This window comes from Mastomys coucha, unplaced genomic scaffold (assembly GCF_008632895.1).
Source record: "Mastomys coucha isolate ucsf_1 unplaced genomic scaffold, UCSF_Mcou_1 pScaffold23, whole genome shotgun sequence".
Lineage (NCBI taxonomy): Eukaryota > Metazoa > Chordata > Mammalia > Rodentia > Muridae > Mastomys > Mastomys coucha.
Window position 1 is genome coordinate 2,291,379 of NW_022196906.1, and position 11,788 is coordinate 2,303,166.

Consider the following 11,788-nt stretch of genomic DNA (forward strand, 5'->3'; position numbering starts at 1 on the left):
CCAAGAGCAGTTGTGGAAAATGCCATCGAGAGAGCCTTTAGAGTCTGGAGTGATGTGACACCACTAACATTCGAAAGGGTCTTTGAGGAGGAAGGAGATATTGTGTTTGCCTTTTACAGAGGAGGTAAACTCTTCAACCTCACCTTGCTCTTCAACCTCTTCTGCTTTGCAGGAAGAGTTCCTTGTTGAAGAACATCATTGATTTTCTGGAACTGAGGAAGAAAGTAATATCACATGGGATGGATGTACATTGACTGCTCAACAAAACTCTGAGCTAACCAACATGAGAACTAAAAGAGCCTTTTGTTGAATTTTTGTGTCTTGCAGACCATGATGACAATAACCCATTTGATGGACCTAACTATAAACTTGCTCACACTTTCCCGCCAGGCCCACGTTTGGGAGGCGATGTTCATTATGATCTTGATGAGAGGTGGACTGACAGCAGTGAGAGTGAGTTCACCAACTTGCTTCTTGCAGTACACCTAGCCCTTCCTAGTTTTTTGCAGTGGGCAGAATGCTTTAATGAAAGCAGATAACCTATCACCATTCAGAGAACTAGGAGCACATTGAGAAGCATAAGACAGGAGTATTTTCTGATTGCATATGATCTTCCTGGTGGCAAATGTGTCACTCTAAAACTTCTCTTATCTGTGCTACATCCTTTGCATGAAAGCTACAGCTCTTTAGCTTGAGATGTTCATAGGACTCCTAATAGTGGGAGTGAGGTTGTCTCTGACTTTTGCCTGTGCTCAGGAGCCTTTTGATCCTACTGTGTTTCCTCATCAAATCGTAATATGAGGGTTTGTGCATAGTCTTATGGCATCTTGTTGTGCTGTTGATATCAATGGGAAGCCTGTTCTCCTCTAAAGAGAAAAAGAAAAGATAGAGGGGAGACAGGAAGTCAAGGGAAGGCTGGAAGGAGTGGAGGGCAGAGAGGCTATAGTACAGTCAGGCTATATTGTTTGAGAGAAGAATAAAATTAAATAAAAAAGGAAGAAAATTCAGAGGGCTGGTGAAGAAATGTGATATCTGAAATCCTCATTTTGATTCTCAGAACCCATTCAGTGGAAGAGAACTGAGTCCTTTAAGCTGTTCTCCGCCTTCTACACAGGCATCTTTAGTACACATTGTGCTTACATGCACTCATGCTCATGCACACATGTGCACATGAGCAAATAAAGATAAAGTAAACAAATAAAATAAAAACTTTCTTTTCAAAAGAAAGGAGGTATTGAACATTTGATATGTCTCTTAAGGGCTTGGATTTTTCCTTACTGGAATGATGCAATAAAACTTAACAAATTTATTATTAACTTGGAAGACTGAACGATAAGAAAGTGTTTTTGTACTTCCTAAATTTCACACACTGTGTGTCCATCAGTGATGTAAATAGGAAGTACGAACTGTTAGCAGAGTTTCATTGCTCCTCTGAGAAGGAATTTGTCCCCGCTCAGGGTTAACATAGACTCATCTGAGCTGGACCTTTAGTCAGTGAGAGCTCTTTTGTGCAGTGTAGGCTTGACTGTGCCTCCTTATTATAATAGATACACACTTTCACCATCAGGAAAAGACTGTATATGCATATGTGTAGTTTAAAAAGTGACTAAGAAGAAGGTGTGGACATTCACCCTGGGAGATTATTTCCTTACTAAATACCTCAAAATGATTTTTAATAATTAGATTTGGATCTCTTTGTCCTTCCAGATTTTAATTTGTTCTATGTTACGGCTCATGAACTGGGCCACGCCCTTGGACTCACTCATTCTAGAGACATAGGAGCACTAATGTTTCCCAGCTACACATGGTACACTGAAGACTTTGTGCTAAACCAGGATGATATCAATCGCATCCAGGCTTTATATGGTAAGTGAACCAGCTTAGCTGCACAGGCAAAGGCATTTTCATCCTCCAGGTGGCCTTTCAGAACCATGGAAACTAACTGCAGCTCTCTACTGTTCTTTAGGACCTTCCCCAAATCCCGTCCAGCCAACAGGTGCAACAACACCACATCCATGTGATGGTGATATAACCTTTGATGCTATAACTACATTTAGGGGAGAGGTGATGTTCTTCAAAGGCAGGTAAGATCTTCATTGTTTCCTGGGCTCTTTATTCACTATTGTAGGCCACCAATATAGCTCATGTATTAGCCTCACATTACAAGGTAGCAATTGCTTACATTTCTGCACTCTGTCTCTGTCTCTGTCTGTCTCTCTGTCTCTCTGTCTCTGTCTCTGTCTCTGTCTCTCTGTCTCTCTCTCTCTCTCTCTCTCTCTCTCTCACACACACACACACACACACACACACACACACACACATACACACACACACATCCCTCCATCCCTCTTTTTCTTCATGTTTACAACTTATAGTGACTGATTTTCCACATGCATTAGGTCAGCTGGTTCAGAAATAGTGTCACTGTAGGGAAAACCTGAAAATATAATGTAACTTTACGGTCTGTAAATTAGGGCAGGGAAGAACTCATGGATGGCATAGTATATATTAGACTCCTGGCCCCCAATTTGGACCTCTTTTAGTTGTATTGGTCTGTGTGTTTGTGAGTATGATGGTACTTTATAAGGAGAAGTTCTTTTAAGATACATTTTCCCAACAATGTGTGTGTGTGTGTGTGTGTGTGTGTATGTATGTATGTATGTATATGCCCCTCTAAGCCCTTATCAGCTTTGCTCTGCTCCTGAAAGGTCTCTCTGCCTTTAGAAGCTCAGGAAAAGAAGGGAAAAAGCGACGGCTGGAAGAGTTGAGTCTTTAGCTCCTCTCCCTGGCAGAGAAGGGCAGCCAGGATGCTGTGCCTCCCTACTCAGATGAGGGAAGTAAAACTCCCTGTCAGTGTGTGGACCTGAAAGCATGCTGGTCCCCTTCCACAGAAGGACCATACCTGCACCCACATAACAGCAATTTCTAAATATCCAGGAAACATAATAACGTTCCTGATGCTCCCCTCTGAAAAGTGAGCATGGCATAGGAACTCCACAGTCCTGGATTCCTCCAGCTTTTCTTCTGAGTGCAGTTGGTGCTGGCTGGCTATGTTGTGGCTGCATCTACATGCACATTCAGATACTGGCTCCAAGTGCTTTCTAGGATCTTCTTTACTATTCATGAGAATGAAAGATAAGGTTGCACCCTGCATGATGAGAAGGCTTGAAACATAGCCTTAAAGGAAATCTCAAGGGCTGGTAATGCGGTTTAGTAGGTAGGTCATGCACCAAGAACTGGTTCGATCTGAAGCATCAAATAAATCTGTGCAGGATAGGACACAAGCCGTAATCACAGCACATGAAAGGTAGAAAGCTAGGAGCTTCCAAAGTTCCAGGTTGGCTGGAGAGATGGCTAAGCAGTTAAGAGCATGTGTTGCTCCTGCAAAGGACCTGGGCTAGGACTCCAGCACCAGCATCTTGGCTCACAACCTCTGTGGGCATTAGGTAAGCAAATGGTGTGCAAACATTCATGTAGGCAAAACACTTGTATACATAAAATAAAATGAATTAATACAAAAATCTTTTAAAGGCATTCAAGGTCATTCTGGAAGTTGCTCTGGGTTAATGTCTTGAGAAAAATAAAAAAAAATAAAAAAAATAAAAAAAGAAAGCATGATGTAGGTAACCCTGTCCAGCTATGAGAGGAGTCAATATTCTGTATTCTCTTCCACATGCATGGATTCCATCAATCACAGATCTATGAATCTAAACAAAATTGTATCTGTTCCAAGTTTTCTTACTATTATACCAAAAAATATTTTAGGATAACCAAGTAAGTAGCATTATAAATACTTTTAGATGATTTAAAGCAGAGCAAAATGTTCATAGACTATACATACATATTATTTATAATATTTGAGATTACAATATAATTACATCATTTCCCCATTTCCTTTCCTCCCTCCAATTCCTTCCATACACCCCTCCTTGCTCTTTTTCAAATTCATGGACATTTTATCATTGTTTTTACATGCGTATATGTACATGTATATACATATGCAAATCCCTAAATATAAGCTACCACTCTGAATCCTGTTACTTGTATTTATAGTTTTAGGGCTGTCCGTTTGGTATTGGTTAACCAATTGGTGTGCTTTTTCCTGGAGAAGACTACCTCTCATGCTCCCAGTATCTCTTAGTAGCCTGTTATTTTTTTGTGTAGAGCTGAGCTCTTGTGGAACTTACTGGTCTAGTGTGGCAAGTCTGTTGTCCTTGTTTCGCTCATGTTTATGTAGACATATTGGCAAAACTTTGCAGGTGTAGCTTCAGACATTCCTAGGAGACACAATCTCATAGCAAACACCACTCCCCGGGTCCTCTGGCTCTTATACTCTCTCTACCTCCTCAGTGATCCCTGAGCCTTAAATATGGGAGTGCTTTTTAGAAATATCAACTTACAACCCTGAGCTCTACAACCCTATATTTGGATCTGTTGTGGTTTTCTATAGTGTTTTCTGTCTGGTGCAAAGAGAAGTTTCCTTTTTGAGGGGTAGAGACTACAGTTATCTATGGGTATAACAACAAATATTTAGAATGTAGTTAGGGATTATGTTAGTTTAGTCATGTGGTTAAGATCCATGACACCACTAGCTCTGGCATAGTTTATCTCTTATTGAGCATGTCTAAAATCCAATTAGAAAGCTGTTGGTTACCTTCAAGGTATGCATGCCGTTACTGCGCCCTTAGGGTTATAGTACCAGGCTGGCCATTGGTGAAGTTCATAGCTGCCATAGCTGGGTAGGAGTGTTGCTTGCCTCCCTCTTTTGGAAGCTTGCATGGCACCTTCTGGTATCATGATAGCCAGTCCTCAGGAAGGAGGCTTTCAGATTAGTTTCAGCTCAGGAGCCTCTGGGCCCTGTGTCTGAAGCGTATGAAGTCTTTAGCAATGGGGGAGTTATCTTTCACCTCTAGAGAGCAACCAAGGACATCAGCTATAGCCCATAATGTTTTAGGAGTCTCTTGGACAACTCTAACCAAGAACTCACAAGAGGGTTTCTCATGCATAGTGTTAGGGTTTTATTGGTGGTCTTTGGGTCTTGGAGAGATCATTGTTAGCCCAAATGGAAAAAAAAATCTTACTTAAAACTATATATGTCTATTTATATAGAGACTTATGTCTATTACATGGTTTTTCTTAGGATGATAGTTAATAGTATGATTTCTTATTACTTTTTCAGACATCTCCTCCCTCCTTCTTCTGTACTTATTTCAATCCCCTTCCTAGTTAGAGCTACCCCTCTCCCATTTTTCTGATCAAATCACTTGTGCCATACCATTCTCCTCTCTATTGCTCCCAAGCCTCCTACCCTGGTAATGGCCCCTTTTTACTTTCTTGATTACTATAGTTACTCCAGGGTATGTACTCACATCTGAAGACTTAGAGGTAGGAGCCTCCAACAACTTAGAACATGTGCTGTTTGTCTTTTGGGGTTACATCACTCAATATGATATTTTCTAGTTCCATCAATTCTCTGCAACATTCAGAATTTCCTTTTTCTCTTTGCAGCTGAATAAGAGTTCACAGTATATGTAAACCACATTTTCATTATCCATTTATCAGCTGAAGGACATTTAGGTTACTTCCATTTTCTAGCTATTGTGAATAGAGCAGCAGTGAACATGGATGAGCAAATACCCATGTGCACATGCTAAGGGGTGATATGGCTGGATCCACATTGATTTCCATAGTGACTGTACCAGTTTGCAGTTCCTACCAACAGCAAATGAGATTCCTTTTGTTCTTTCTCAGCCCCCATGCAGCATTCATTGTACTTTGTTTGCTTGATCATTGTCATTCTGACTGGGTTAAGATAAACTCTCAAAGGTATTTTGACTTGAATTTGCCTAGTTGCTAGAAACAATGGACTGTTTTTGATATATTTCTTAGTCATATCTTAAATATATTTGATATTTGATATATCTCTTTTCTTCTTTTGAGAACTCTCTGTTCAGATCCCAAGCCCATGTCATTTGAGTTTTGTTAGTGCTGGTGTTTTGAGTTTTTGTTTATTTTGGTTATTAGTCCTGTACCATATGCAGAGCTGACATAGATTCTCTCCCATCTGGAACCACTCCCTTTCTAGCTTTCATTAGAAAGCAACAGGCTTTTAAGGAACAATAATAAAATACAATAAAATGCAGTAAGATAAAACAAAACAACACAAGAGTTGGACCAGATAAGCAAACATGAGCAAAAGAGCCCAAGAGAAGGCACAATAGACTCTCTCGTGTGCACACACAGGAACCACATGCTAACATCAAATTTGGAGCTATAGTATATTCATAGAGAACTTCATACAGACCCATGCATCCCTTGTGTGTGTTGCTCAGTCTCTGGGAGTTCTTGCAATTAATCATATGATCATAAATCACAAATGAATCACAAGTATTGACCTAGAGGGTCTTATTGTTTTGGTGTCCTCCACCCCCCCTGGCTCTTATACTCTTCCTGCCTACTCCTCCACAGGGTTTCCTGAGCCCTGAGGAGAGAGATTTGATGGAGACATCTATTTAGAGCTGAGTTTTCTAAGGTCTTTCACTCTTTGCATACTGTCTGGCCGTAAGTCTCTGTATTTGTTTCCATTTGCTGCAGGAAGAAGCTTCATTTTATTGATACACACACACATATACACACACACAGAGACAGAGACAGAGACAGAGAGAGATAGAGACAGAGAGAGACACAGAGAGAGACAGAGACAGAGAGAGACAGAGAGAGACAAAGAGAGACAGAGAGCAACAGAGACAGAGAGAGACAGAGAGAGACAGAGACAGAGACAGAGAACTTTTGTTTTACTTTAGATCCCTGGGCTATCTGGTCTTTGATTCTTGGTCAACCAAGCAGCACTAGGTACAGGTGTTATGTGGTAGAGTGGGCCTTAAGTCAAATCAGATATTGGTGGGTTGCTCTCACAGCTTTGTGTCATTGCACTTCCATATCTTGCAGGCAGGACACCACTGTAGTTCAAAGGATTTGTAGATGGCTTGGTGTTTACATTCCTCTTTGGGTAGCATGCAGATTCCTTCCTGTACCAAAGACAGTATGGATGAAGGCTTCACAGTATGCACCATCTTGATTTCTCCATGTTCAATGAACTGAATAGGGGTCAGCTTCAGCAATGAGGACTTGCAGTTCGTTTGTGGAGCCTAAAGATGTTTGAAGTTTTCATTGTATAGGGTCCTTCACTTCCTTGGTTAGGTTTATTCCTAGACATTTCATTTCCTTTGAGGTTATTTTGAATGGGAGTGTATCCTTCTCCATATGTTTGCTGTTGATGTAAAGCTAAGCTATTTATTTGTGTGAGGCAATTCAGTATCCTGCAATGCTTTGAATTTGTTTAATGTTTCTATAAATTTTCTGGTTGAATTTGGGGATCTCTAATGTATAATATCATCTCATCAGCAAATAGGGAGAGATTGACTTCTTCCCTCTCTGCATCCCTTTAATTACTTCTCTTGACCTATTGCTCTAGTAAGTACTATGAGCATGATTTTGAGAAAGACTAGGTAGGGATGGTGGGCCTTCCTGTTTCTGAATCTACCTTCAGTGAGATTGCTTTAAACTTTTCTCTATATAGAATGATGTAGGCTTTTTATATATACATGTATATATGTATACATGTATATATACATATCTCATATAAATGTATATATATGCATTTTACAGTAAAATGTGTGTGTGTGTTTTTAGGAGTATGTAGAGTCCTACATATTCTAGAACATTTATAATGAGGGCATGGTGAATTTTGTCAAAGTTTTTTGTGTAGCCATTCATATGCTCATGTGATTTTTGTTAAATCCACTTATGTGGTTTATTGAATTTATTGACTTACATGTACTGAACCATCTCTCCATTTTAGAGATAAAGTCAACTTCATTATAGTGTATAACTTTTTATGTATGTCTGTATTCTGTTTTCAAGTATTTCATTAGGTATTTCTGAGTCTATACTCATCAGAGGTATTGGTGTGTAATTTTCGTGTGTGTGTGTGTGTGTGTGTGTGTTAACTGTGGCCATGTTGTTGATATGTGTAGTTATTTGTGTTCTCAATGATATAATGTATTTAAATAATTTTAGCTTCATTTTTTCCAATATCTCTCTTCAGACTTAAATATTGTTTCCTGTATTTTCTTTAGATTTGGGTTTAGATAGAATTTTTTTAGGTTGTTTCTATCATGGAACCTTTTTCTTTTTCCTTCAATTAAAGTGGATAGTTTTGCTGGCTATATTAACCTAGATTAACCTGCCATAGTTTTTTAGAACTTGAAATATATTGGTGTGGGCTCTTCTGATTTTCAAAGTTTAAAATTGAGATATGTGTTATTAATGTATTTTTCTTCATATCCGGTTTGTGTTTTTTCCCTTGCAAGTTTCAGTACACTTTCTTTGATATGTATATTTAGCATTTTAACTATGATGTCCTATGCCTCTTGGTCTAAGCATGGAGTATAAGAACAGGCCTGGTTGGGTGGAAAGGTTGGAGATAGTGTTCGTGGAGCATGTGGGCTGTTGTAGCAAAAGCCTAAATTTTGTAGTTCAGGTAGACTAATCTGGGATGCTGGATGTGGGACCCTGGGCTAAAACTTAGAGGTTGGAGAGGATCAGGGAGACTTACTGGGCTAGACTCTGGTAAAGAATGTGGAAGATCTGGCTGGGTGGAGAGTTTGGAGGTGGCATATAGGGGCCTGTGGTGGTAGCACCATAAATTAGAAAACTATATTCCCTATAATGGATTTAATCTTCCCTGGGTTTGAGTATCCAGAAGAATATCCATGCACCCCCACATACTTAGAGATAATGAATGACCTTCACTAAATACAGGATATTGGCACAGGATGCTATATTGCAGTTATACACATGCTACAGCCTGCTCCTCATGGCTCACCAAAGCTGACCATATATTTTGAAGGTTTATGAAAATTGATTGTGAATTACATTCAATATCAAGGTTAAATTATACTAGAACCATCAGTAATAGAAATAAAGCATTGCTTTGTCATCACCTTCACTGAAGACATTGATAGTACTGAGCCTCAAACTCAGAGCGTCACACATGCCAAGATAGCACTTCACTGCTCTGCTCTAGCCCACTCCTATTCACAGTACCTTTTACTCCTTATGTTCTCGCGTTTGCTTATGCCATTTGTGTCTTGGGATCCCATGTGATATGTTACTGTCAGTCTCAAAATTTGCCACAGCATGAGTATTTCCATTAAGAAACAAGCACATCAAGTAGAAACCTTCATGCTTGACCCCTTCAAGGAGGACAGTAGACATTTGCTCACAGGAGCACTCCAGTGCTGAGAGACCCATTGACAGCCACACTTTCTCTTCCTTTTGAATCAGGTTCTACATTCGGGTAAATAAGTTTATGCCAGAAGCTGAGCTCAATTTGATAGGTATTCTCTGGCCAAATCTGCCAGGTAAACTTGACGCTGCTTATGAAGTTACTATGCTAGATCAAGCCAGATATTTCAAAGGTAATGTTTCTAATTGTTTCTCTTTGTCTTTATAAACTAAATTTTCATTCAGTTCTGGACTGAGATAAAAGGGTATTAGCTACATTCAGTGCACAGACTTCTGAATGTTCAACTTCTCCAAGTAAATTCATGGGAGCCCATCAGCTTAGTAAACTTATATTGTATATTCAGCATCATTTTTATTAAGATATAAATGACTAGAGTTCTAATTCTTTTAGACTTGTTTAAGACCTTGTAAGCAATTACTGTATTTTAAACTTCCTCCATACACCTCCCATCTGAGCCTGGGAATGTTCAGATATAAAATTGAGAGTCATGAACCAATTCTACAAAATATAACACAGAAAGATTTTGTATATGCAATTTCCTAGACCCCCATTGTGATGTGAAGCACCCTCTTGAAACTGGGGAAAGCCATCAGCAGACAGGCAGACTAGACACAGTGATTGACTTCTAGTAAAGTGGTAACATGTTCTTGTGGTAACAAGTTCCTCTGCCTGTCATCCCAGAGCTTTCTCCTTGATGTCATCATGTACAACAGTCTTGAATCTGCATAAATTTATACATCTACCTTGTAGGATGCTGTTGAAATTTGTTACTACAGAAATGGACTAGGAATTATAGTTGTTTAAGGGTCTGGCTTTGGAAAGGAACAATGGGGGAGGCGAACAAGAGATAATTTTCCAAGCATGTTAAGGATTAGAATGGCCTGGGAAGAAAAGAAAATCTCATATAAACCAGGCTTGGTGACTCATGCCTTTAGTCCTAACAGTTAAGAGGTTAAGGAAGGAAGATTGTTGCAAATTATATAGTAGATTCTAAACCAAAGTAGGTTGCACTGTAAGTTCCTTGTCTCAAAAACACAACAATCAAACAAACAAAAGGGAAACTCAATTTAGTTGCTTTGAGATTGGATCTTAATATCAACATTCAACAGAGAAGAAGACACCAAGCCCTTCCCAGCATGATTGCAGTCTGTAGCTAGGACACTCTTCTAGTCATCTGTGGCTTCTGATTGGCAGGCAATAAAGTCTGGGCTGTTCGAGAACAGAGTGTACTGCGAGGATTCCCCAGAGACATCCACAGCTTCTTCGGTTTCCCTAGCAGTGTGACCCACATTGATGCTGCTGTTTGTGAGGAAGAGACTGGAAAAACATACTTCTTTGTTGACCACATGTACTGGAGGTAAAGACTAAAATGTGAATAATGTTATGGCACAAGTGGTTTCTATACAGAAAGATCTTTAAATGAATTTCAAATGATGTTAATCAACTGTCTTTTATAAGAGGGGCTGTAGCCACTGAGCATTCATTAGACCATGGACCAACAGGCATCTCAAGGTGCTTGCTTGTTCAGGGAATGCACTGAGCCTGTCTTGGCACTCTGTGCTATGGAAAGGTGGGGAAGTAAAGGCAATCAACTCCTTGAGCTACTTTGGCCTAAATTTACCATTCACAAAGCATTTTTACCTTAAGAGAACATCTGTGTGGTCCAATGGATTTTAGAAGGACTTTATGCATATTTTGGTATATCCAACATTCTACATTTCCTCACCCAATTCACTCTTTTCTAATCTCAAGAATTAAAACATGTTATGCCATCTTGTGTTTTCTGTAAATATTTTAAGCAAACTTCATGTTTGGTCAAAGGTCCTGATACTTTTAACCACTTTTTGATCAGGTATGATGAAAATACACGATCCATGGATCCAGATTATCCCAGATCAATAGCAGAAGACTTCCCTGGAATTAATGATAAAGTTGATGATGTTTTCCAAAAAGGCGGTGAGTATAAATATATTTTCTCCATTTTGTTACTTATTAGAAGTAATAGCATTGCTATTTAGACAGCAGATGTAAAAAAAAAAAATGCATACCGATGCCATGCAACATTCATGACTGAGTCAAAATCTGGAAACTTCATATATTATATAATATTTTTTTTATTTCCAGAAAATTTCTATTTCTTTCAACAAACAGTTCAACACCGATTTAACCTCCGAATAAGAAGCGTTGATGATTCCCGTGATTCTAGAACATGGTTCAACTGCTAAAAATATTGGCAACCCCTTACCAAGTAAATGGAAATACATATGCCATGATCTTAAAGAAGATATTTTTCTGAAAAGCCAAATATTGTTATGTTTTCTTTACGTTCCAGAAATGCTGATACACAGAGCTACTAACTACAAATTAGTTTTATTTTGTAAACTTTCACAATTTATAGTATAATATTTTATGAACTAAAACAGTTTAGTACCAATTAGTAGCCTAAGAAGGTCATGTCCTGGCTGAAGAGTCACTGAA

General features: G+C 39.0%; 1 protein-coding gene across 1 annotated transcript in view; it reads left to right on the plus strand.

The window, feature by feature from the left end:
- Positions 1–11,615, plus strand: part of LOC116072563 (interstitial collagenase A-like) — a 22,633-nt gene extending 11,018 nt beyond the window's left edge. The window contains exons 2-9 of the mRNA XM_031344021.1: positions 6–124; positions 328–453; positions 1,708–1,866; positions 1,967–2,084; positions 9,349–9,482; positions 10,505–10,667; positions 11,163–11,266; positions 11,435–11,615. Coding sequence (XP_031199881.1) covers positions 6–124; positions 328–453; positions 1,708–1,866; positions 1,967–2,084; positions 9,349–9,482; positions 10,505–10,667; positions 11,163–11,266; positions 11,435–11,535 — 1,024 coding nt within the window. The 3' untranslated portion in view covers positions 11,536–11,615. The remainder of the gene's footprint in view (positions 1–5; positions 125–327; positions 454–1,707; positions 1,867–1,966; positions 2,085–9,348; positions 9,483–10,504; positions 10,668–11,162; positions 11,267–11,434) is intronic.
- Positions 11,616–11,788: the final 173 nt, after the last annotated feature.